The 27,948-nt window shown below is 41.5% G+C and overlaps 1 protein-coding gene across 1 annotated transcript in view; it reads right to left on the bottom strand.

The window, feature by feature from the left end:
* The window catches only part of LOC105022137 (ras association domain-containing protein 8), a 31,128-nt gene extending 6,244 nt beyond the window's left edge, over positions 1 to 24,884 (bottom strand). Inside the window, exons 1-4 of the mRNA XM_010890300.3 lie at positions 24,534 to 24,884; positions 8,508 to 8,735; positions 1,477 to 2,294; positions 70 to 267 (exon numbers count right to left, since the gene is read on the bottom strand). Of these exons, the coding sequence (XP_010888602.1) occupies positions 70 to 267; positions 1,477 to 2,294; positions 8,508 to 8,610 (1,119 nt within the window). The 5' untranslated portion in view covers positions 8,611 to 8,735; positions 24,534 to 24,884. The remainder of the gene's footprint in view (positions 1 to 69; positions 268 to 1,476; positions 2,295 to 8,507; positions 8,736 to 24,533) is intronic.
* Between the last annotated feature and the right edge of the window lie 3,064 nt (positions 24,885 to 27,948).

Below are 27,948 nucleotides of genomic sequence, written 5' to 3'. Positions count from 1 at the left end.
AAACACTGTTGTTCACGGGTACACTCATGCATCAGTGTGTGTGTGAGTATATTAATACATGTGTCTGACCTGCAGTCTCTTGCCACTCTGGCCCAGGGACCTCTCCACGGCTCTGCAGCTACTCTCCAACTGGACGGTCTGTCTCTCTTGGGCTTTGAGCTCCATGCGGGCCCTGAGCACCTGCCCTTTGGCCTCCACCTCGCTCACCCTCTGTGTCTCCTGTCTCTCCCTTTGCAGACGCTTCTCCTCCAGACCGGCCTCCACTCCCTGACACACATACAGGTTGTAGTTTGAGACCAATAGGAATAGGAGATGGCAGCCCTCTAGTGACATGGGTTTTGCTGGTAGCCTGTTATAGTTAGACGGAAGCACATTAACTGTATGATGCAAAAGGACCCACCATGATGATTCCAACAATGGAACAATTAAAGACACATCAACATTTTGGAAAGCACAAATAGTATCCAGGTGTGGAAGATAAATGAATTATATATGCATAAGAATATTCTATTTATATTAAATATATGTTAAATATCTAGGTTTGTGTATATGTTATACAGACTGGATACTTTGCTCTGTCTAGGAGGGGAAACACAGGCCACTAGGGCATTTCAAACTGCTGCCCATGGGTCAAACATACATCTGGGGTCATCCATCAGCTGGAACCACCCTGTCCCCCAGGTCCACCTGTCTCACCAACCTACTGGAACCACCCTGTCCCCCAGGTCCACCTGTCTCACCAACCTACTGGAACCACCCTGTCCCCCAGGTCCACCTGTCTCACCAACCTACTGGTACCACCCTGTCCCCCAGGTCCACCTGTCTCAACAACCTACTGGAATCTCCCTGTCCCCCAGGTCCACCTGTCTCACCAACCTACTGGAATCTCCCTGTCCCCCAGGTCCACCTGTCTCACCAACCTACTGGAACCACCCTGTCCCCCAGGTCCACCTGTCTCACCAACCTACTGGAATCTCCCTGTCCCCCAGGTCCACCTGTCTCACCAACCTACTGGAACCACCCTGTCCCCCAGGTCCACCTGTCTCACCAACCTACTGGAACCACCCTGTCCCCCAGGTCCACCTGTCTCACCAACCTACTGGAACCATCCTGTCCCCCAGGTCTACCTGTCTCACCAACTCACTGGAACCACCCTGTCCCCCAGGTCCACCTGTCTCACCAACCTACTGAAACCACCCTGTCCCCCAGGTCTACCTGTCTCACCAACTCACTGGAACCACCCTGTCCCCCAGGTCCACCTGTCTCACCAACCTACTGGAACCACCCTGTCCCCCAGGTCCACCTGTCTCACCAACCTACTGGAACCACCCTGTCCCCCAGGTCTACCTGTCTCACCAACCTACTGGAACCATCCTGTCCCCCAGTTCTACCAGTCTCACCCACCTACTGGAAACATCCTGTGCTCCAGTTCTACCAGTTTCACCCACCTATTCCAGATCTACCTGTGTCACCCACCTGAACCAGAGCCATCCTGTCCCCCAGTTCCACCTCAGTGCCCTGAAGTCGCCCTCTCAACTCCTCAAGTCGGTCCTTGAGCTGCCTCTCGCTCTCCAACTCAATTTGAAGCTCGCTGGCCCAAAACTCCTCTTCCTCCATCTCCACCTCGTTCTTCCTCAGTCGTCTCTCCAGCCTCACTATGTCCTCAATCAGCCCCCCTGCTCCTCTGATCTCTTCTGCGCCTCCCCCACATACACCCCATGTCTGCAGCTCAGCCTCGTAGGCCTCTAGCCTCTTCTCCAGTACGCCTAGAGTTTCTCTCTGGAGCCCCACCAGTCTAATTAGGTCCTCCATGCGATAGGCCCACATGCCTGGGGACACCGTCCCTCTCGGGGCTACAGCTGCCGCCGCAGCTGCATGTATGTGGTTCTGGTTCCCACTGTTCCCTTGGAGTAGAAGACGTCTTTTGGCCTCGGCCTCCCTCCCCTCTCCACCCCGGCCTCCACTCAGGATTTCCCGGAGGCCCCGGGGCCCGCCGGTGAAAGTAAGGGACTTGCGGCGTGGCTCGCGGCGGCGGAGGGAGCGCTCGCTGGGATGCCGGAGCTTAGTCAGCGGCGGGAGACTCTGCCGGTGGAGGCCACGTTCTGGGCCCCGGAGTGGGGGCCCCTCCGAGGGGGGCCGTTCAGTCAGGGAGGGGCCTGTGCGGTGAAGGATCAGCTGGACATCGCCGGCATACTGACCCCAGGTGTTGAGGGAGGCTACGGGGCTCTCGTGGGGGGCCAAGTGGCGTTCTGTGTCTCGCCATTTCTCCACCAAGGTGTAGCGCCCAGTGCGACCTGGGAAACACAAATTGGACAAGGTATGTCATGCTGGCTGTAGTTTGTGAATTTTTTATGCACCACGTATGTATATTATGGGTTTGGGTGCTGTTATGTTTCTGCCAGACAAATTCTAAATGTTGCTCACTCAAAAGGGAATTAACAAAGAAAATCACCTTTACAACCATAAAAAATGTGTGGATTTTGAGGGGTTCTGAAAGACATTGCCACTGAAAGTGACTGATGCAACTAGTTAATGTGCCCTAACCAATGACCACCTTGAATGCCCACTTCATTTGTTAGAGAATAAAACAAACTATTACCCACGCTAGCTCAGGATAGGAAGTAAACAGAATGTGGAGCCAGCAAAACAAATGTTTCAGGCTTGTCTCATAGTATAACCAAAGGTGTTACTATCATCTATTCTTCCAATGTTAGCTGGTCTTCAATATTAGATGTGCCAGCATAATGTGCCACATACAGTGGGGAAAACAAGTATTTGATACACTGCCGATTTTGCAGGTTTTCCCACTTACAAAGCATGTAGAAGTCTGTAATTATTTTCATAGGTACTCTTCAACTGAGTGATGGAATCTATAACAAAAATCCCGAAAATCACATTGTACGATTTTTAAGTAATTAATTTGCATTTTATTGTATGACATAAGTATTTGATACATCAGAAAAGCAGAACTTCAGAAAAGAATTACAGAGATCATACGTTTCCTGTAGTTCTTCACCAGGTTTGCACACACTGCAGCAGGGATTTTGGCCCACTCCTCCATACAGACCTTTCTCCAGATCCTTCAGGTTTCGGGACTGTTGCTGGGCAATACAGACTTTCAGCTCCCTCCAAAGATTTTCTATTGGGTTCAGGTCTGGAGACTGGCTAGGCCACTCCAGGACCTTGAGATGCTTCTTACAGAGCCACTCTTTAGTTGCCCTGGCTGTGTGTTTTGGGTCGTTGTCATTCTGGAAGACCCAGCCAAGACCCATCTTCAATGCCTATTACTGAGGGAAGGAGGTTGTTGGCCAAGATCTCGCGATACATGGCCCCATCCATCCTCCCCTCAATACGGTGCAGTCGTCCTGTCCCCTTTGCAGAAAAGCATCCCGAAAGAATGATGTTTCCACCTCCATGCTTCATGGTTGGAATGGTATTCTTGGGGTTGTACTCATCCTTCTTCTTCCTCCAAACACGGCGAGTGGAGTCAAAAACTTCAGACGGGCCTGGACATGCGCTGGCTAAAGCAGGGGGACCTTACGTGTGCTGCAGGATTTTAATCCATTACGACGTAGTGTGTTACTAATGGTTTTCTTTGAGACTGGTCCCAGCTCTCATCAGGTCATTGACCAGGTCCTGCCATGTAGTTCTGGGCTGATCCCTCACCTTCCTCATGTTCATTGATGCCCCACGAGGTGAGATCTTGCATGGAGCCCCAGACCGAGGGAGATTGACCATCATCTTGAACTTCTTCCATTTTCTAATAATTGCGCCAACAGTTGTTGCCTTCTTACCAAGCTGCTTGTAGCCTTGTGCAGGTCTACAATTTTATCCCTGATGTCCTTACACAGCTCTCTGGTCTTGGCCATTGTGGAGAGGTTGGAGGTTGTTTGATTGAGTGTGTGGACAGGTGTCTTTTATACAGGTAACAAGTTCAAACAGGTGCAGTTAATACAGGTAATGAGTGGAGAACAGGAGGGCTTCTTAAAAAAAAACTAACAGGTCTGTGAGAGCCAGAATTCTCACTGGTTGGTAGGTGATCAAATACTTATGTCAAGTATTTAAATGCAAATTAATTATTTAAAAATCATACAATGAGATTTTCTTTCTTTTAGATTCCGTCTCTCACAGTTGAAGAGTACCTACGATAAAAACTACAGACCTCTACATGCTTTGTAAGTAGGAAAATCTGCAATATCGGCAGTGTATCAAATACTTGTTCTTCCCACTGTACTAACAAGATGACTTCATAATGTTTGCCCAACATGCTCACTTTCCTAGAAAGACAACAAGAAAAGCAGTGTGCATTATTGGTGGGTTGTTGTAGAAAGTTTAGCGAATGTAATAGCTTATAAACAACCAAATCTATTGAGATGAGTAATATCTCTGCTGGTAATGACATTTCTTGTGGTTCTAAGGGATTAGTATCAGAGCATCGCCAACTATTAAAAGGCACAATGAGAATGTATATGGGCCATAAATAATTTTATATCAATCTATGCAGAGTGATTTATAACCCTATTTTAAGGTCATTCAACATCTGCTTTCATAGATTTTTTTGTTTAAGTGGGAAATAATACTCATTTTTCACAAAAGAAACAAGCTCAAACAGGCAGACCCAATGAGATAAACCCAATAAACCTAACATTAACATGCCCATTACATATTAGAACATAGGAAATCCCATGTAAAAAAAGGAAAGGTGTGGCAGGGATGGAAACGGGTCTAATTCATGACATTACAGCTTATGTTCCACCATACACAGCAACACTGAGGATATTTTTGTATTAGTCAATTCCTGTATTATTTGTTTAACTGATTCTTTTTGATGACGCAGTTGGAGTTGTGGTCACATGATCAACAAGGTCATTGGGAATCTGCCCAGTTAGGTGGCCACACTTATATGGCGGATTTCTCAGTGACAATGCCCATGCTGGAACACATTCACTTATAGTTACATACTCTAAAACTTTTTGTCAGATTTTCCCTCCTCTTGCCTGCCCCACACTTAGTGGGAAATGAAGTCACAACAGTCTGCTCCAATTCTCTCCTCTCATTGAGATAGTGGGGGGAGGGTGAATTCCTGCCTCTGACTAATACCCTCTCGTTCTCTCACTAAAAGCACCAGGAAAATTGAGCCATTGGCAGGAGACAAGGAACAAATACTTTGTTAACGTCATCAAGCACAATTTCATTTATCATCCAGGGTGAACCCTTTTTGGTTGGATGTTTGAATCTTTAACTTCCAGGTAAAACCATTTTGGGTTCCATGTACAACATCTGTAACATATGTTCTACCTTCAATAAATGTGGAATAAAATGTTCCTCCACAGATTCAGGTGAAAAACCCTCATGGAAAGGTATGAAGTAAAGGAGCTTGGAAGACCTTTTAGGGTTGCCACACCAGAAAAAAACATTCCAGGTCAAAAGGTATCTTCTAGGAACCCCTCTTCAATGTCTCTGTGTAAAAGTTTAAACTGGGACCATTTTGTTTTTGGACGGGTTTTATTGGGTATTCAACTCTGGTTCTGGAAGGCTGAAACCATGCAGGTAAGATTAATAAAGTAGCAGGCAGAAATAAAAAACAGAAATGCTTACAGGACTTTAGTTGAACAGCCCTACTCTAGGCATATGTACAGGCTGGCGGTGCGGACTGGGGTCCTACTCTGTATGAGAGCAGTTTGTAGGCTGCATACAGCACTCTCTGTTTCTGTCTCAAAAGCCTAAATATGTACATATTTACAGGAGCAGCCAGCCATGGCAACCAAAAGAAGCAAGAACATGGAGCCTCTGGAGAGATCGGCAGAAACCTGTAAGCGCACAAACACACACACACACGTCACACACACACACTTCTCACACACACACACACGTCTCACACACACACACACGTCTCACATACACACACACACCCGTCTCGCACACACACACACCCACACACACACGTCTCACACACGTCACACACGTCACACACACCTTCATAACAGAAGTTGGTTTGGCCTCAGGGGCTGATTTAGCTCAATGTTGAAAGCCAGAACATGAATAGTAAACTAATAGTCCAATTCCTAGATTTTTATAAGTGTAAGGCATGCCATTACATATCCCTTGTGGCGCGAACATACCCTCTCCTGTATTCAAGTCAACACCCTAAGTTGACCCAACTGGCCTGGGTCTATAAAACGGGGGCCCATGAATGCAGCTTGGCTGCCACCCCTTGAAGAGACACACCTGCCCCAATCAGCGGGAGGAGAAAAGGGCGCCCGAAGATGAGCAGAGGACAAGGAGCAGAGAGTGACGATTAACCTGTGGATATGCCAGTGTTAAGATGCCCTAATGATGCAGTCTCGCCACTTCCTTCAGCAGCTATGCTGTCAACTTTCATCCTTCGTTTTAATACAATGCCCTCCAGATCCTCCAGAACACTGTCTGTTTCGTTACACCCTTCATTTCCAGCCCTGGTTTTAACCAAACTTGTTTCACAGAAACACATTTTAGTGCAAGATGACAGTACTGAATCTTTGGCTACTATCAACCTATGAATAATATAGCTTGGTCTGTCAAACATGAAGGTCTTTCTGTAGGCTACAACACACATCAGTTGGTTTCTCATGCTTTATATAGGAATAAACGAAATGTGTAACTGATCACTGTAAGTAGTGAATGGATAATTTTGCAACGTTGTACAAAAAAGAAGAAAATGGACTTAGGTCAAAAAACCAGCAAACATCTAAATATTTTTTAGGTTTAAATTTGCGATTTCTTGGCCACCCTCACGCACTGTTGCCCCGGACGCATCGATCTGCAGGAATTACTTTGGAGCTCTGCCCAAGCAAAGCATTTGATTGGTGTAATAAGTTGTGAGAGGTCACAGAATTACAGCGGTTTACCACCCCATTATAAATGTTTCTAACATGGATTTCCCCTGGTTTCACATTTAGGAAAGTTAAGAAAGTAATAACTATTCCAACCATGTGCTGTGGGTATACTTGCTGGGAATATAACCATGTGTTGTGGGTATACTTGCTGGGGATATAACCATGTGCTGTGGGTATACTAGCTGGGGATATAACCATGTGCTGTGGGTATACTAGCTGGGGATATAACCATGTGCTGCGGATATACTAGCTGTGGATATAAACATGTGCTGTGAAATGCCACTCATATTCATTGTTGATGACAAAAAAAGCAAAAAGAAGAGATCTGGGTAGCGAGTCGCTGAGTTGTGTGCTCCTGAAGTGGGAGGCAGTGAACATTTGAGATACGTCATCATTATGCAAATCACCAGTTTTCAACACTGTGATTACCAGTCACAGGAGTTGCCGTCAGTATCTTATTGGAATGTCTTCTGTGTTGCAAACTAAATGTTGGACCCCAAATCTCCGTCCATTTCCTGTCATATGTTTAAAGCCAATCAATCAATCAATCAAATTTATTTATAAAGCCCTTTTTACAACAGCAGTTGTCACAAAGTGCTTTTACAGAAACACCCGGCCTTAAACAAACAACAACAGTGTTGAATTTCAGTGACTGGGGTGAGATATTAAGAGTCCAATTGGAATAATTAATAAATGCACGTGGGCTAAATCCAGAGTCTATTTAAATGTAGACTAGATCAGAAGTATGACCAGATGGACATGGACAGGGACAGCCACAGGCCCCCCAAACCAGGTACTCCGCAGGTGTGGACCAGGACTTCATGTCCTCCTAATGTTTAAAACGGGAGGAGACTGGGTAAATTCAGAAAATGCATTCCTCATATCAACAACGATTTATAGTAGAGAAGGAGAACTTAGTGGGGAAGGAGAACTGACCCAATCTCCCTGCACAATAGGTCTGGTATACTTGATAACATACTTGATAACATTTTCCCAAATTTTATGCCTCTGCAGAGAGTTCAGCTGATGCTATGGGTGTGTACTTTATCCGCATCAATATGCATAACACTTTGATGTCACACAAACAATTGCCCATTGCAACTGTCTTACAGCAACAGTAATGAATCCACGTGCAGTGAAAAATGTGGAAAGACGTGAAGTAGCCTTTTACACACATCAGCACTGTGCTGCTGAACTTTGCACATAAGTTAGTTACCTATGCAAAAAGCTTTCTTCATTATCACAAACTACTTTTTCATGTAAAATCAAACTCTGTCCATCGGCAGATCCTGTCGAGGTAGTTAGATTATGAAATCTACAGGCAGATCCTGTCAAGGTAGTTTGATTATGAAATCTACAGCTGTAACAACTTTGATCAATCTGGCAAATAATGGCTGAACCAAATTGACATTTTGTAAACTGTCAGAAAATGATCAATGCACACCTGAAACGTCGCTGTAACATGTTTTGCATGCGTGTCATGGCTTTCTACAAACGTAACCCATTTCTGGAAGCGGACGGCACATGCACTGATATAAAGTATAAACCTACAGGCTTAAATGTAAATACGTTTAATATTAGCAGTCAACACACCCTCAAGGCTTTTTCAAGGGACTGTTAGAGGATACCCACCTATGGCCTGGGCCAGAGCAATTACCACTTCCTGGCAAGTAGTTGCTTCTGTGACTCCACATACGACTCTCTGGACCCCATCCACCCAGACCTTGAGCTCCATGCTGGGTCAGCTGGCTCAGGTCAGGTGCTACAAGGGGGTCTGCTGTGGTGGGCTGTCCCTGTCATTCCGGAAAACTCCAGCTGCGCAGGGTGACTCCAGGTGAAATCCCTTGTGCCACTACCTCACTGAGGAAGAACACAGAGCAAAACAGGAAGCCTGGTCAGGAAGCGGCACATCTACAACATTTTAACCATTTGTCACCCTTTTTGAATTGTATAAACCTATTTCTGTGGTATATATAGAGGTTGTCAAGAACATTTGTGATGAGACAGGTAGCAGTAACGGGAGATCACAGCCTGAAAACAATACCAGTCCGACATTCTGTGGCACTATTTTTAGAGATTGTTGAGGAAAAAGGAGGGAGCTTAAACAGTTGAGGAATGATGTAACAGTCCAGCCGGCCAGCCAGGCATACTGGGACCATCTTGCCGTGACATTATTTTCGTCCCAGTTCTGTGAATAGGTAAGAGGGGGTTGGACAAAAACCTGTCAGTACTGATTCCTTGAGCCAAGTTCCTGCTATTGTATATAGACTTACAAGGAAACAGTGAGGAGAGAGCAGGAAGATGGCGTCAGTAACATTTGAAATGCAGAGGGGAGAGCAGGAAGAGAAAATACAAGAGTGACGGGAGAGAAGGGGGACAAGGACTTTATTTTGATGTCGGTGAGCTGAGTGCTTAATTCGGTTGGAGATGTGGGAAGTTTTCACAAAGACCCTGAGGAATGTGAAACATTTTATCCACATACAGTGGATATGAAAAGTCTATACACCCCTGCCAGGTTCTTGTGATGTAAAAGAATGAGATGAGGATAAATCATGTCAGAACCTTTTCCACCTTTACTGGGACCTATAACGTGAACAATTCAGTTGAAGTACAAACTGAAATCTTTAAAACTCAGAATAACCTGGTTGCATAAGTGTGCACACCCTTAAACTAATACTTTGTTGAAGCACTTTTTGATTTTATTAAAGCACTCAGTCTTTTTGGGTAGGAATCTATTAGCATGGCACATCTTGACGTGCCAATATTTGCCCACTCTTCTTTGCAAAAGCGATCCAAATCTGTCAGATTGCAAGGACATCTCCTGTGCACAGCCCTCTTCAGATCACCCCACAGATGTTCAATTGGATTCAGGTCTGGGCTCTGGCCCTTCATTAATCTTCCGTCTTGTGAAGCCATGCTTTTGTGGACTTGGATGTGTGCTCTGGGTCGTTGTCATGCTGAAAGGGGAACTTCCTCTTCATCTTCAGCTTTCAAACGGACGCCTGAAGGTTTTGTGCCAAAACTGCCTGGTATTTGGAACTGTTCATAATTCCCTCCACCCTGACTAAGGCCCCGGTTCCAGCTGAAGAAAAAAAGCCCCAAAGCATGATGCTGCCACCACCATACTTCACTGTGGGTATGGTGTTCTTTGGGTGATGTGCAGTGTTGTTTTTGCGCCAAACATACCTTCTGGAATTATGGCCAAAAAAGTTCAACCTTGGTTTCATCACACATTTTCCCATGTACTTTTGGGGGACTTTGTTTGTTTTTGCAAACTTTAGCCAGGCTTGGATGTTTTTCTTTGTAAGAAAAGGCTTCCGTCTTGCCACCCTACCCCATAGCCCATTCATATGAAGAATACAGGAGATTGTTGTCACATGTAGCACACAGCCAGTACTAATTCCTGCAGTTCCTTTAATGTTGCTGGAGGCCTCTTGGAAGCCTCCCTGACCAGTTCTTCTCGTCTTTTCATCAATTTTGGAAGGAATTTCTTGGTTCTTGGTTATGTCTCTGTTATGCCATATTTTCTCCACTTGATGATGACTGTCTTCACTGTGTTCCATGGTATATCTAATGCTTTGGAAATTATTTTGTACCCTTCTCCTGACTGATATCTTTCAACAATGAGATCCCTCTGATGCTTTAGAAGCACTCTACAGACCATGGCTTTTGCTCTGAGGAGCAACTAAGAAAATGTCAGGAAACTCCTACTAGCTGAACTTTATTTGTTCACTTTAAATGATGGCAGGTGTGTAATGACTTATATTTAACATGTGTTTGAATGTGATTGGTTAATTCTGAACACAGCCACATCCCCAGTTATAAAACACTTATGCAACCAGGTAAGGTAAGGTTTTTAATTACAATTTCTCCCCCTCAAAGATTTCAGTTTGTTTTTCCAATTGAAGTGTTCACATAAAAAGTGGAAAAAGTTCTGATATGATTTATCTTTGTCTCTTTCTTTGACATCACAAAAACCTGGCATTTTAACAGGGGTGTGTAGACTTTTTATATCCACTGTATATACTCACAAGAAACCCATAAGAGTCCTGTTCAGAGAAAAGATCCACAGAGTGAACAGATACATACAGGGCCTTGAGGACCAACCAAAAAAAGCAATATGAGCAAAACAGGTGGGAAAATGGAGCCAAACAAAGTGAAGTGTCTGTGTTTGTTTTTATAGGTATCTTTCATATGAAAGAAAGTGTCAGGTTCACAAAAGAGACACAGCATTGAATTAGGAGCATACGTAAACAGAAAGAACTAAGAGTATACTTAATGTTCATAACACCTAACAATAACTTGGAGCTTTAGCTAAGGAACAGGCAGAGTTGAGATCTTATTTAGAGCGGTCTATAGTCTGTCTTCTCCAGGTAACAAACTATTTTCTCTAGCTGCCATCGGTTCTTGTATCAGAGAAGATTTGGTAGTACTTCAGTACAGGCCTCTTTCGCTGACCTCCTTGACTGCCCAGCGGAGTCTGGTTTTATGGGTCCAGAAACAAGAGCAATTTGTTAGGACAGATGTTCTGGGGTCCATAAGGTCCTAAAGTCGCCAGGCAGGCCAAAAGTTCACACCTGACAATGTTTGTACTATTGTCCAATACGATGAGTAAGTTCTTCTCTGATCATGTGGTTTTATGTAATTTCTTAATGCTAGTTCCAAACACTGTTTTGTGGACTTGCCAAACTCAATTATCGAATTAACAAGTGCTTTATTTTATTTTATATTTAATTAAAATGAGGAGGGCATGATTTTGCACTTATCTTTCAAGCTGCCAAAGTTGGTTGTCCTGTCATGCAGCTACTGGTTCAAGTTGCTGTAGAGGTGCAGCTAGTAGCTGGTGTCTATCTGATTATTCTATGCGTCTTCTCTTTTCATCTCTGTTCCATAAAAGCTGCCAGCTTCTGACATTATATGTTCTTGCTGGTAATTAATTCAAAATGACCCAATACCAGATTGTGATATTTCTAAAGCACTAGTGCTTGGCAGTCCTGTCAATGTTCACACCTACAATTCATGCTGGGCACTCACAATATCTTTCCTTTCAGGTAGCGATAACAGAGACAATATAGGAAACAAGACAGTCCACTTGAAGACATGACCTTATTCTTTTTCTTTTCCTGGTTGGGCAGAGGCCATCAGCAAACCATTGTAGCTTCATCAAAACGCACCATCTAACTTCATCAAAATGGGTCTGTATCAGCTTCCAGTACTACAGTACTCGTATTTCAATCTAATGAAATTTCAATCAAATCTAGGAACGTGATTTTTCAATGAACTCTTTGTTGTATACCAAAGACAAAGACAATTACTTATCATTGAAATTTTTATCTGTTCTAATTGCATGCACAGGTATATTTTTTCCAGTTTTTGGTTTTTACACGTACAGTGAGGGAAATAATTATTTCATCTCCTGCTGATTTTGTATGTTTGCACACTGAGTTTATAATTTTAATTTTATTTGAACTGTGAGAGACAGAATAAAAACAAAAAAATCCAGAAAAACGCATGTCAAAAAGAAATTGATTTGCATTATATTGAGTGAAATAAGTATTTGATCCCCTCTCAATCAGAAACGAGCTGAGATTAGGAGCACACTCTTAAAGGGAGACTCCTAATCTCATCTTGTTACCTGTATAAAAGACACCTGTCCACAGAAGCAATCAATCAGATTCCAAACTCCACCATGGCCAAGAGGTCAGGGACAAGATTGTAGACCTACACAAGGCAGGAATGTGCTACAAGACCATCGCCAAGCAGCTTGGTATGAGGCTCCATGCAAGATCTCACCTTGTGGAGAACGGGGAGGAATCAGCCCAGAACAACACAGGAGGATCTTGGTAATGATCTTAAGGCAGCTGGGACCATAGTCACAGAGAAAACAATTGGTAACACACTACGCCGTGAAGGACTGAAATCCTGCAGCGCCCGCAAGGTCCCCCTGCTCAAGAAAGCACATGTACAGGCCAATGTACATCTGAATGATTCAGAGAACTGGGTGAAAATGTCGTGTTCAGATGACCAAAATCGAGCTCTTTGGCATCAACTCAACTCGCCGTGTTTGGAGGAGGAGGAACGCTGCCCCAAGAACACCATCCCCACCGTCAAACATGGAGGTGGAAACATTATGCATTTTTGGTAGGGGACAGGGAAACTTCACCACATCAAAGGGACGATGGACGGGGCCATGTACTGTCAAATCTTGGGTGAGAACCTCCTTCCCTCAGCCTGGGCTTTGAAAATGAGTCGTGGATGGGTATTCCAGCATGACAATGACCAAAAACACACGGCCAAGGCAACAAATGAGTGGCTCAAGAAGAAGCACATTAAGGTCCTGGAGTGGTCCAGCTAGTCTCCAGACCTTAATCCCATCGAAAATCTGTGTTTGGAGCTGAAGGTTCGAGTTGCCAGACATAAGGCTCGAAACCTTAATGACTTGGAGAAGATCTGCAAAGAGGAGTGGCATAAAATCCCTCCTGAGATGTGTGCAAACCTAGTGGCCAACTACAAGAAACATCTGACCTCTGTGATTGCCAACAAGGGTTTTGCCACCAAGTACTAAGTCATGTTTTGCAGAGGGGTCAAATACTTATTTCACCCATTAAAATGCAAATCAATTTATAACATTTTTGATATGCGTTTTTCTGGATTTCTTTTTTGTTATCACTGTTCAAATCAACCTGCCATTAAAATTATAGACCGATAATTTCTTTGCCAGTGGGCAAACGTAGAAATTAGCAGGGGATCAAATAATTTTTTCCCTCACTGTATTAACAGATCACATAAGAATAGGTCAAAATAATAGGTTTTTCAGAATTTTTTATTACAAAAGACTCAGATTGCTCACTCAACCAGGCAGTTTCGGTTAGTACACACACATTGGAAGAAATCCCATTCCCACACAATGCAATTCCACATCTGAAAATGTTTCTCATTGTAAAATGTATATCAAACATTCACATGTGCTAGCTTTGAAAATGTGAAATTGCAAATACTATAATACATTAGGAAATCTGGTTTTAAATGTTACATTTAAGGTCAACACTTGAAAGCACACACAATAAACAAAATATTGCTAGTTCCAAATCCATAGGCGGAGAAAATAAAACAAAATCTTTACTTGCCCTTGAGCAAGGCACTTAATCCTCCTTGCTTCAGGGTATTCTTTCATAATGGCAAACCTTGGCTGTGACCATACTCTCACAAGGAGTCTCAGGTAGAGGTTTGAGGTGATTAACACATTTCCACTTCACACGTGTTGAATAGGACAAATATCATAATCACACAACGTATTATTATACTCACACATAAGCACAACACACACAGATATACACTCTCTCACACACACACACACACACACAAAATGTACCTCTCACATATTAGCTAATATACAGTGGGTTAGGAACACTAAACAGTACTGGGGAAAATCAGTCCAGCTAAATTGTATATATGGCAATATTTCTTTTTAGGGCCAGGCAAATGTTTTTATGTGTGTATGTGAGTGTGTGCCTTTTAGTTTTTTCTCTATGTATGTCACCTTTGTTTCTAGCCTGGCTGATGATCTCTATTCCTGGCATATTTACAGTTGGTTAGAAACTGCTTTTGTCCTTCATCTGAATTGCCCTTAAATGGCAGCAGTGTGCAGATAGAGGAATGAAGGGAAACAGCATGCGAGTCACACACAGAGGACTCTTCTTCTGTCCTGACCCATCTGTTACCATTTTGTAATATCTTTTAAAGGGGAGTGTGAATGGTCAAAAGGACAGGATGGACACTGGATATGCAAAACATATATGGCACATAGCCAGGTCCAGGGGAAGGTTAGGACACACTGAGCTGTGTGTGTGTATGTGTGTGTATAAGTGTTTGTGGCATATGTGTTCCTATCCAAAATACAGGCAATAAAGTATGAAGTCATGGGTTAAAATGAAACTAATGACGTTTCAGTATTGAAATGTATCAAGGTTATAGGTGAGAACCAGTTTGGTTTTAAAATGACAGAAACCTGCAAAACAGCCAGTGGTTATTTCCACAGTGTAGGGGCTAATGAAATCCTTATTACAAACATTGGCGGGTATTACAATATAACACACAAGGCCACAAAGGGGGTGATCTATATAAGATTATAACCACTTCGGCTTGGCCATACAGTATAACACACTAGAACAAACAGTCTACGCAACTCACAGTGGTACAGGACAACACAGTAGTTGGTGCCAAGTCAGCATTGTGGAACGGGGCACAGGTCCATCTCAGGCGCTACCCACTCTGCCTCTTTGCCCTGCCAACCTGCAGACATGCCCACAGCCTGATCCTCTCGAGCTGCTCACAACTATGAGCCAATGAGCATTCCGTGAGACACGCGGCTTTACACAAATTCCGACACATTTTAGCTCCAAGAACAGCTGAAGAGATTTCTGATGCTGTAACATAAATCCAACAGGGCCAAAAACACAGATTACCGAAGATTTGTTTATCATTTGTCTCAATGTGGCCCTGCTGGAGTATGGAGGTCCGTGGGCCGGCATCCGGTCTCACCGGTGAGGTGTGTCAGTACAGGGTACAGTGGGTGGGACCCAGGCTGAGACCCAGGCTGCTGATATGGCTGTCCCCGCTGTTGCCAGCCCAAAGGTTCAGGACTGCAGGGACCCAGAGATTTGGCATGACGGTCAGGATTTCCACCAACTGCTGGTGGTATAACATGCCACCCTTTTTCCTCCGGGTCCTCCCACACACAAGGGAACAGGCTGGGTTCTTCCATTCCCCCGCCAAGCAAGGTGCTGGCCCAGGGTCCCAACCTCGATAAGTCACTGCCACAACCACAGTCATGTAAACCTCTGAGCTATGGTGGATATGGCTGTCTGTGGTGGGGTTTTGTGCGATAAGGTTTTGTGACCATAGATAGGAAGGATAAGAAACACCCTCACATCATTGTCTCAGACGACAAATACTCAGGCAAACATGTTATGCCCCAAGGATAACATGATCATATTTATTTCCTCAACTTAGGCCTTCAACTATGATGTATTCCTGCTGAAACGCACTAAGTCCAATGAACAAAGAACAAGCGGCTGAGCAGAAAAAAAGGGGTATTCATCAGGGGTCTAACAGAAAAAAAACAGACGTGGGGAACCGCTGAACAGTGTTGAAGACAAAGATCTTTTAGCAGGAAAATAGTTCATGTTTCCCGCTAGGGTTGCACTATATTGGAAATAAATGAAATTGCGGTGTTTTGTTTTTCTGCAATATATATTGCGATATGAAAAAATACAGGATGTCTTCACCAGATGACTTGAAAAGCTCTATTTGAGAATAATTAATTATTTTAGAATGATTGGGGTGATTTTGTAGGGAACTGCATCTTCATGGAAAATAAAAACGTTTTACCTTTTGACTTATTTTGGGCAGTTTAATTTATTATATTAATTAATACACAGTTTAATTCACCATGGTTCTATTGTATTCATGTAATACTCTTATATCAATTCAGGCTAAAGTCAATGAGCTAACATGTTATGATATTAATAATGCATGTTGCTTACCCTAAAATAAAGGAGCTCATTTGTGAATGAAGAGGTGTGGTGTCTATAAGGGATCCAGGAGATTCCAGGAAGCTTTATCTCAGTACTCCAACCAGGTTAAAACAGAGCATTCTCTGCGGAAGACGTTTCATTATCACAATAGGGAATTCATGTGAATGACAAAATCAAATCAAAAAGTCACTTAACATTTTATTACATTACAAATTAAATTACAAACCTCCTTTTTGAAAATAGAAACATAAATCTTTTAATTTAAACCATTTGAAAAATGAAAACGAGCAGCTATACACCAATCCTGAGTGGTTTACAAAAACAAAATAGTGTTTATAAAACAAATAATTTGTAATAATAAAAGCAAAACCTAACTAATAAATACCAATACATTTTACATGAATAACAAATATCAACACAGAACAATTGTATTTCACAAACTTTTGTTTTTAAAATAAACTTTTCTTAGCAACAGTGCCAAAGGAAAACAGTGTTGATCATCATGGCTTTTCCACTGTATAAAATCTGGTTTCCTATACTAAAATAAATACATTTCTTTCTCACAACTGTAGAATAATACAGTAAATCTAAATTCTATTCAAATATAATAACTTGACTTTAAGCATATATACATTGCTCACTCAAACTCAAAGGTTTTTGGCCAAGAATACCAGTCTATTCACCATTACAGGCTTGAGACATGACCGTTGGCAAGTGACAATGTTGCCACTTGAACTGAAAAGCCTCTCTGAGGGGGAGCTTGTAGCGGGAATGGATAGATACTTGTGGGCAAGCTTGGCGAGATGTGGAAAGCTTACTCTATGTGTTTTCCACCATGCAAGTGGATCTTCCTCTTTGTCTATGGAAGGTGTTAGCAGGTAGTTGTTTAATTCTGCTTCCACAGCATCCTTGTGGGTCAGAGAAGAATCACCCTTTGCTGGAGCTCCGCTCTGTTTAAAGAAACTTCCCAAGGACCTCTTGGCTTTCTTTGCCTGGGACGTATCAGCAACTTCAGACTCCACTTCAGTGCTGCTGCTTAACGTCTCCCTCCTGGCATTCCATCATTTCTGATGCCACTCTGGCCTTGACTTGGGGCTTGTTGTCTTCACTGATGAAGTCCATCTTGAACCGGGGGTCCAAACAAGAAGCCGCATCTAGCAGCTCCTGAGTAGCTTCATCTCTATATTTCTCGTTGATGTAGTGCAACATCTCAGTTTTCAAGGTCTTGGTCAGGTCTGTGTCTCCCTCTTATATTAGCAGCATTGAAGTTTTTAAGAGGTGAAGAACTGGCTTCACATATGAGACACTAACATAGTCTTCTCCTGGGAGAGCATCTGTGAAGTCCAGCAGTGGGCCCAGTGACTTACTGACAGATTCCAGGACATCCATTTCTTGCCAGGTTAGAATTAGATGCCGTGTCTTCCTGTCCTCAGACAGGACTGAGTTATAGCCTTCTGCTGCTCTATTATCCTGCTGATCATCTTGTGTCTGGAACCCCATCTTGTTTGGCATTCTGATATGAGGGAATGTGAAGGTAGATTGAGTTCCTTCTGGGCTCTTTCAAGAGCACTTCTGGCCTTCCAGCTGTGAGAGAAGTGACCCACCAGCTTCTTGCAGACACCTGCAGCACGGTCAATGCGTCCATCCTTTTTCACTGCATTTTCTAAGGGAAAAAACTAAGACAAAATAAAGTAAATATTATTATACACATTCAATACATTTACTTTAATAAATGATTTATAAAAATAAATGGCTCATAAAACAGTTTTGCAAATGATTACACAATTAGTTATTTACAGATACAATTTAGAGTTTGAGCATGCTTTCTTTATGTTTTAAAGACTTATAATAAAACACATTCATTCTCATATAACTTATATGTCATGAGTTTACCACTAACTATTTTACTTAATGATAACCCAAAATTTAGGGGCATTTAATTCCATTGTTTGTTATTGTTAACAAATGCAACATTTAAACATAAAAAAGAAAGCAGAGCTATATAGATATGAAACATTAACGCCATGGGATATCAGCCCTGGCATTCAGAGCTTTGGCTATAAACCTGACAGTCTGTATTCTTCATTCTAACCCAGCCCCATCCTCTACAATAAAAATGTATGAAACATATGAACATTTTTATATTTCAGAACAGGTTGCTAGGTAATAATATGTAACAGTAATAGTATTAAAACAGTAATAAAATAGAATGCGCAAGTGGGCATAACTTACCAACAGCAAGATGCAGTCTGTGGCCAAAGTACTGCAATCTGGTCCACTTGTTCAGGTGCAGCCGTCACCATGTTCGCGGCATTGTCTGTTGTTATACAGACTAGACGACTCTCATCTAGGCCCCAATCAGCTCAAGCTTCTCTCATCCCTGTTGCAATGTTCTCACTTGTATGATCCTCTGGGAAAAAATGCAGTTTGCAAACAGCGACTTTTCAGGTGGAAGTCCTCATTAATAAAGTGTACGGTCAGACTTATGTAGGGCTCCGTTGTCCGGCTGGACCACAAGTCTGTTGTTGCTGTATAATATTCCACTTGTGACAGCTCTGTTTCAATTTGTGCCTTGCATTTCTCGGACAGCTCTGGGATGGCAACTTGAGAAAAAGTGTGGCATGATGGCATTACATACTGCTTGTCAAGCGATCGGATAATGTGTTTAAAACCCTCTTTGGTAACCTTGTAAATTGGTACCATGTCTTTGGCGATGTGAAATGTTATTGAATCTGTGATTTCTCTCTGCCGTTTGGAACCTTTCTCGTATGGTGTAATACTGGCAAAGGCATCCAAAATAGATTTTTGCTTTGGAGGGCACTGAGATGCTTTGCACTCGTCATACGAAGATTTGTGGTGCTGCCTTACATGATCAAACAAATTGTCCTGTCCTGTCTATAGCCGAAACATTTCCATATAATTGACGATGCATTTCTTTTTGCAACTAAATTCTCCATTTCGGTCTTTTTTGCCAGTTCCTCGCTCACCATTTCGTCACGCGCAAGCAGAGCCTGCATGCCAACCACGTGCAGCAATGGAACTCTGTGTTTAAAATAATAATAATAATAATAAACGGTGTATCCAATAACCCATAAATCTGAGTAAATGATGTTATATCAGACAGATATAATGCTAACTTAACATTAAAAATGTATATATACTGTAGACTGACATATGTTTACCTTACTAAATCGCACGTTCTGCAATGTGACTATTGCGGATGCGTACATCGCAATGTCGATACTGAAACGATATATCGTGCAGCCCTATAATCCCCACACAACACTGTTCACTATGGGGAAAATAACAGTCACTTGCTGGCAAAGAAGAGTGATTGAAAGCCACTGAGCAGAGGTAGGGAGATATATATCAAGGTCCGGTTTCACAGAAAACTTTATGCTTAGTCTAGGACTAAAAAACTCATTTTTTTTCTAGTCCTAGATAAGGCTCAATCTGTGTCTTTGAAATCGGCCAATAGTATATCAGATTTGGATTAATATCTCTAAGCCAAAGCTCCAACAGAATTCACCACTGAGGCTTACCTTTTCTAATGGATAGTAGAATACATTCCATATCTCCTGACATGTAATTCAAAGGCCTAGCTGTACCCTGATGCAATGGCCCCTCCTGGTTTACTGGCCACATCAGGTCTCCAAGTAGGGTCAAAGAATTCCAGCACATTTCCTGGTTGAAAGATTTTATGCTTATTCCCTTCCAATTCCAGGAGTCTTCTAACTGGGTTGTCACGTTATGCTGGCTTGCAAAGTCATTTGTAATTCTCATTAGAATCCAGCTGGAGTTAGGATAATCCATTGACCCTTTTTCTGTGTTCACAATGATTTCCAGGGTTAACAACAGTGTGTGGAGAAAAGCTACTGAACACATCTAAACTGGAACAAACATGTCAGTTACAACAAAATGCACAAAAAAACCCATCCAGCCATATTATTGGATTATTTAAGGTAAATGTATGGTGCCTTTGTGTAGCATAACATGAATGAATCAATTAATCAATCAATGTACACGGATAAACACTGATATTAAAAACAATAACAAAAAAAATCTAAAAACACAGATATTAAAAAACGATTGCAAAAAAGTATTGTCATGATAACTGATTCTACCTGCAGTGAATCGGTTATCATAACAAAATACAATTTAAAAAAAGTTATAATGGCTTTTATTGACTTTAAGGTCAAATTACTAAAGGTATTTTGGGTAAAATTAGGTGGTTTACATTCAACCCTATCCTGCCTTGATTACAATAATTCAAAACAGAACCCATCCCCCAAAGTCAATAATGAGCTCTTTTTAGGATTGCAGTGCAACAGGGGGTTCTTGCTGCTGACAAACTATACTTCCAACATTGAACTTTAATTCAAAATGTACTTCCTGACGCAGGGCTAAGTTGTAATTACTCGCAATTTATATGCTTTAGCGTAATTGGTACCAGACTAGTCCTTGTGAAATAGATCCCTGTGGCCCGGCTAGAGCCAGAGACAGTCACCGTTTCATTGTGGGGGTGGTGGTTGTCGGGAACAGGGACTTTGGGGACTGTGTCTTTTGTTGGTGTGCGTGTGCGCACATGGACGTGTGCATGGAAGTAGGTTTATTACAGGCCAACTACAGTCCGATTTCTTTTCAACATCCTCAGAACCATCTCCTCATGCAGCGCCGACCCCATAGTCCATCTAGGAATGTGTATCAGTCGGATCAGGCCCTGATAGTGAGATGAAGACATCTTGAACATTGGAAAATGTCTGGATAACTTGTGGCCTTAATGTTTTGTCTAATGACTCAAACGGAAATCTTCCACTGCTCACTATTTTCTATGCTAAAAGACGACATTGGCAAGGCACGTCTCAAATGCGCTGATGGATTGGAGCTTTGATCAGCTTTAATGCTTGTTTCTGTCTACATAGGCTGCTCATTCAAATCAAATGGTCACAAAAGAGAAGAGAAAGCCAAGTATCTGTTGTGCCCATTATATACTGCACATGCCATAGGTAACTGTTTGAAATCTGGATATTTTACATACTATAATGACACATGGCTTACCCTTCTGCCAAAATCCATCCACAGAAACACTGAGATGTTTGTTATTGGTTCTCCTGATTTTCAACTTTCTTTCATTAGTCAAACTGACAATAACTTATATCAATTAACCATGCAAGTAATCTTTCGGTCTCCTTAATATTTATTTCTGCGTCTGTCATTCGAAACAGGCATGTTTCCCGTGCATGGACTGCTGTGTGCACATTCATGATCAGATTGTATCCACCATTTCAGCTTAACCTTGTAATCTGTTCCATCAGTCCTGTTGTGTTTATAGACTATGCTGCAGCAAATAATGTATACCTGTCACAAGAAAAAAAAAATGCCGGGTTGATACATACATTGTGCACTCAGTGCTGCCCATGTGGAATCAACATTGTTCTTTAGGGACACAAAATACACTGGCGAAACTGGCTCATGCTTTGCCAGTGTTGAATGGACAAGAAGTCTGGATTGTTAGAGAGAGTTTCTTAACCACTCCCAACCAACTCCACAGTTGGTACTTCCAACTAGGTTAGGTATATACTGGCCCCAGCTTCTCATCCATGCAACAGAGCTTGGCAGTTAGTCTGAACAGGGTCCCAGGCCCAAGAAACAACAGCCTGGTATGGTAGACTGAGTTGCAGGATCCCAGAGGTTGAGAAAGTTATGAGAAGATTAGCTAGGGGTGACATGGAGCTATATGAGGGAGTTCTTAAAAAAGGTATCTCACCAAAACAGTCTGCAAAATAAATCTTTAGAGGTAATACCTTGTGCATACTAAAACGACACGTCAGTGCCAGGCATCAAGGCAAGTTTGTATCGTGTGAAAAATGTGAAGTGTGAACATCACATCACAGAGCACCAGCAGGCTATCTCACCCCAGAGAAGGGCCTTGATCCTGTGGCATGGAAACTGATAACATTCCTGGCCAGTGAGAATTCAATGGGTCATGACGTGGAGATAAGAAACGTCATGGTTTGTGCACAGCCCTCTGACCTCAGTGCTGCGTTTAACATGAATACACAAAGGAATCTACTCAGTCTCAGTCTTATACATTCAGTCTCAGGCTTTTCTTTTATTGACTATTCTGGAAGTATGGAATATAAAGGAACACACCGAAAGGACTGTAACACATTCTAAGATCAAAGCTTAACAAGCTATATACTTTATCAATCTTATTTCCGAATTACATAAAACAAACATTACATTTCCGAAACATAAGCCGCACTTCCACAACAATACCAAAACCAGAATGAGGAAGTAATGTCAGACAGGAGCCCAGTGGTTGGTTTACTAATGACTAACGACCCAACTTAGAATTAAGATAAGCAGACTTACATAGACTTAAGTCATTAAAACATGAAGTTAAATAAACGAAAACAAAAAATTCTGTCAACTTTATCTTCATCTTAGTCTGAATAAGATCCTAAAAGCCTGCGCCCTCCCCCACTGTCCAAGCAACGACATCCTCTCAGATCAGATCATTTATATGATACAGGCTGACTACCATGACAAAACCTAACCCCTTCAATGAAACTTACAAATGAGAGACTTAAATAGCTGTTTACGACCAGATATATCCTTGTACGTGTGTTGTTGTATTTGCTTGATATAAAGTGAAACCCTTCATACATCACAGCATTGCAAGGAAAGTTCGATTTTAAATTACCATAAGAATTTATTTTTTTTACAGAAAATACAAAAAGTTTATGTAATATTTCACACATTAATCAATTTGCACGCATAGTAGGTCATTTCAACTATGCTGGAAGGCTACAAAACATAGGCTTACCTCGCGCACACCCTTCCAGAAGAAACACTTGCTCAGAATTTAAGTTAAACCCCTCTCCTATCCCCTCCAGCCCTTAATCTAAAAGATCTCCAGGGAGAGAAAGCTTGAGAAGTCCGTCCCTCACCAGGGATTTAAAAAAAACACCCCTGTCACGCCATGGTCACAGTTATAGCCTCAGCTCCTGTAAAAGCTTTTCATTAGGTGCTTCTGGAGCCCCACACTCTTCTCTCTTCACCCTCCCCAACATCATGACTGAATGGATGTTATATTAGACCAGGCCCTTGGTTCCCCTAGTTGGGGAGGTCAACACTGGCAGGAGCCCTGAACATCTGGACAGCACGTTTAGCCAACAGCAATAATGCTTCCTTTGTTCCCCTGCCATGATGGCTCTATAAGCGGGCCAGCTTTGAAGTGCCAGCCTGATGCTGGGAGCAGGGCCATAGCAGCATCACTGATTGGGGCAACAGAGCCAGTCTCTTGGCCTCGGCTTATGGCAAAGGGTAAGGGTTGGTTTGGATATGATGAGGACATGATGAGAACATGCATTTATTCAATGTTCTGGCACTCTCATCAGTTCATTAAGGCAGTATTTTTTAACATGCTTTACCATAACTTTTTGATTAAGCTACATCTGTTTATTAATATATTTTTTATTAAACACGTTATTAAGAAAGTTTTATGGAGTAAGTCTGTATATTATAAAGAAACAGACATTCGTATACAGCAGGCAGCTAAAATATATTACTACTCAGTTATAACGTATGCTAGAGTGTACTGGCCATCACGGTTTGATAAACATGTGTGTAACATTTGATTGTAAATTACGAAAATGTAATCAAAACACAAGGCGAACATAGAAAAGCATTTATATTCAACTATCCAAAACATATCGCAGTAGCCTACTCTACAGGTAGTTTTAGTTTAATGGAGAGTGGATCGCTGGAAATAAAAACCAAGTCAGCATAAACAGTAGATCCACGATTATTGAATTATGGGTCAGCGACTATTCTCAGATAAAAGTCCAATACATGTATACTTATATTAAATATACAGACTACAATGTAAACAACTCTGGAAAACTGTTTTGAAATGTTTTACACTTTGGACGTGTGACGATATTCAACACGAAAAGGAACCCGCGACATGGTAACGGGCATACAGTAAATGTTTCACTATGAAGCCTCATAATAATGTTTCCGTTATACCCGCCCGGTGTCGTGTTATTACCTATTAGACCTGGGACACGTGAAGGGATAGGCCCAATAGCGAGGAAAACTACAAACGTAATCTTACCTTCTTGTTGTAGGTGCAACAGAAGTGCCCCACTCTTCTTGGACCGAAGTTTAAGAAAACAGATTCTGCTTACTAATATCAAATCTGTAAATGTGACATTTTGTCAGTGCAAGACTGTAAATCACTTGAAAAACTGCGAAAAAGTGAGAAGGTAACGGTTCACAGCAAAGAGGAAACAGCATCAACAGAAAATTAGCTGCGTCGTGATATCCATGGCTGAAAGTTTCTCGCTGCGCTGTCTCTGAGATAGCCCTTGTGGTCACACTAATAAGCTGCGGAAAATTGCCCTCTCCCTATTTCACTACTCTTGCTTGTAAATACATAGCATCTGAACTGGGACACCGCAAGGAATTGTGGGCCATTTTAAAGCTGCATTACACTTTGTAGAGTACTCACTATTCACCTACTCTTGGCACAATTCCACTACCTGTGCCTGGAATAACATTTTGCATTGAGTTGCCACGCCGGCGGAACTTCGCCAGGTCAAACAGAACAATCAAAGCATCGCTCTGAAGACTATCTCAGAGAAACTACTTTGATCAAACCTGAACCTTTTTGTAATCGGAGGGGTTGCATTTTTTACCTTTTGAAGTGGCAGCTATCAAAATATATCTTGAAAACATGGCTTACAGATAATAATTTTTGTCTGCCTCTTAAAGTGAATGTCATTCGTGTTGATCATGTTAAGTTCATACTCTGCAAATTATAAAAATGTGTTAGATATTGTACAACAAATTATACTAGATATATACATGTAAAATCCTATTTTACCTTTTTTCCACTCAATTTGGATATCCAATTTGTGAGTAAAAATTGGGACTTGGATCCTCTGATTCACATCCAGCCAAGGCATGGTGCTTCTTATCACACTGCTAACTAACCAAGGAATGTCAGCCGGGATTTTAATTCCACGCCCCTACAAAGTGATGCTGACGATCCTTGGTTCCTCCAGGAACCCTTTACTGCATTGAAACATGAATGTTTCATCCAAGAACTAACTTAAGGTGCAAATATGTACCATTGACAAGCAAACGTGACCATCCTGTTTAAGAAAATGTTCAGTGGGAGCAATTTATTTTCTTATTTTTAAACAGATATCACACAAACCCTAACCTTTCTACAGTGTGTGGCTGTGCTTTGCTTTATTCTTTGATTGATTGCAGAATATAGTACACACACTGTACATTTTATAACAGTCTTTCAAGTCCTTTTCAGGCTACAATGGGTATCATAGCCTAATAACATTAGAGACTGATTTGAGTTCCTCATTCTGTATTTAGATGCATATTTAATTGTACAAATGGATATGAGATTTAACAGGAGTCCATGATTCATGCAGTCTTGGGACATTAAAATTCAAGTACTGCAGCAGGTTTTGATCATCCTCAACATATCCACAAGTAAATAAACATCTGCATAGTTCTGTACATGTCTGCATAGCTTTGAGCATGACATTATTGTCTATGACAGGAGACACTTGAAAAACTGCTATCCATCGATTTAACACCGCATTGAAATGTCTGTCAAGTTTGCAAATATCCTGATCACTACACAAAACCAGTTTATTGTATAGATTAATTTCTTCTAAATTAGTCTGCCTACAGACTAAAATGGTGTAAAGTTATCTATATTATCAGGTATTTTATTTACTCTACAGAATATATTTGAGCTAATATAAAGGTTCTGTCAACATACCCAGGATCCCAACAAAGCAAAAATAATATCTTGAAATCTCTTGCGAGTGTTATAGTGTGGTAAATTAATTTGAGAGAAAAATGTTACTGACAGTGGTATTTAATAGAAATAACATATAATATGTCACACAAGACTTAGGGATGTCAGCTGACTGAGTAGTGACTATGCTTTGCCTGCAAGCTTGTACATGGAAACCTACTGACCCCTCGTGGCTCAATTCAGCCAGCTTAAATGCCTCAGTCCTTCCATTGGATGTATAATTTATTAATACATTATACATTGTAATATATTCATTTCAAATATAATTTTCAATTAATTAAAGTAATTTTCAATTACTAAGAGTTAGGTGGCTAATATTGATATCAGTGTGTATTAAATGTGTAATTAGTATCTAGATGTTTGCTAGGTAGTCCCAGAGCCAGGTATTTAGATGTTCATTCTATAAATTCAGTTTCATAATATCTGTTCATATTAACTAATGTTAATTAAGGAGTTAACAAGACTGCCACATAATGTTTATGAGTCATGTAAATGCATCTTATACAATCCATTTGAAGAAATCTGCAATCTCACTGGATACATTTCCTGTTATCCTCACTGTCAGAACAAGCCTAATACGTTCTTAGAAGAATAGGGTATGCTTTTTTCCCAGGCGTACAGAAAGATACAAATACAGATGTTGTACTGCACCTACAGAGGTACACGTAATGATCTCACGTGATATAGTTTGATACCTTTTTGAGTGCATGTGGGGACATCACACTGTACACAGTAAGTGACACCGCACACTTACCCATACAAAGGTGTACAATGTGATGGTACATTTCTGTTTCCCACATGTTGTATACCCTCAATAACCTTACTTTACTTTTATTATGTGTATAATAAGTGTATAATATTTTTTGCATGTGTGTTGGTTAATTAAATAATCTTATGGCACACAAAGATAAATTGCTAACCTGTTTCTCTCTAACTAATTAAATAAAATGCACCCTTACTGAAATGATTGTTCCGGTTTAATGGTTTAGACTGTCTAATCACAATATCCCAAATCATACTGGCAGTCATTATGATTGTTTAATGATGTTTGATTGACATGTGTGTTATGCCTTGACATGCTAAAATGACCAGTTAACAATGGAGAAAAGTATTATGTGAGATACAGTACACTGGATGGCAAAGTATGGACTCATAAAAGAATGTAGGAAGCAATTGTTGGAATTCTCACAACCGTAGCCGTACATTAAAATGTAGGATAGTGTGGCAAGACAATACATTTTAGCATGGACACATACATTGAGGGCGTATGCAACATTTTTATGTATCCTGGTAAGCTGATTAAGAAATTCAGCTTCCTTGGCTGATCCTTCCTGATGACCAAGTACGACTCCTAATAAGGATTTTATAGTTTAGCCTCCTCTATTCAACTTTAATGGAAAGCGCTTTACTGACATAGCTAAGCATGTATAATTAAAATGTGTTGTAATATGCAAATTAAAGTATAAATCGCAAGATATAATATAGAGATTGTTTATGTTTACATTGTTGTTTGTGCTTTACTCGTGCTTTACTCTGCTTTATTTTAATGTACATCTGTCACAAATATTGCTGCTTTGATTACACATCGCAGTATTTTATTTGAAGACTCGTTGAATGTTTGTCAACGTTCGCCTCTTTAAGCCGGTGGTCTGTCTAGCACTATTTATAGCTATGCTGCGCA

Source organism: Esox lucius, chromosome 19 (genome assembly GCF_011004845.1).
Source record: "Esox lucius isolate fEsoLuc1 chromosome 19, fEsoLuc1.pri, whole genome shotgun sequence".
Classification (NCBI taxonomy): Eukaryota; Metazoa; Chordata; class Actinopteri; order Esociformes; family Esocidae; genus Esox; species Esox lucius.
The sequence above is the reverse complement of the archived record's forward strand: the minus strand, read 5'-3'. Positions and strand labels throughout refer to the sequence as shown.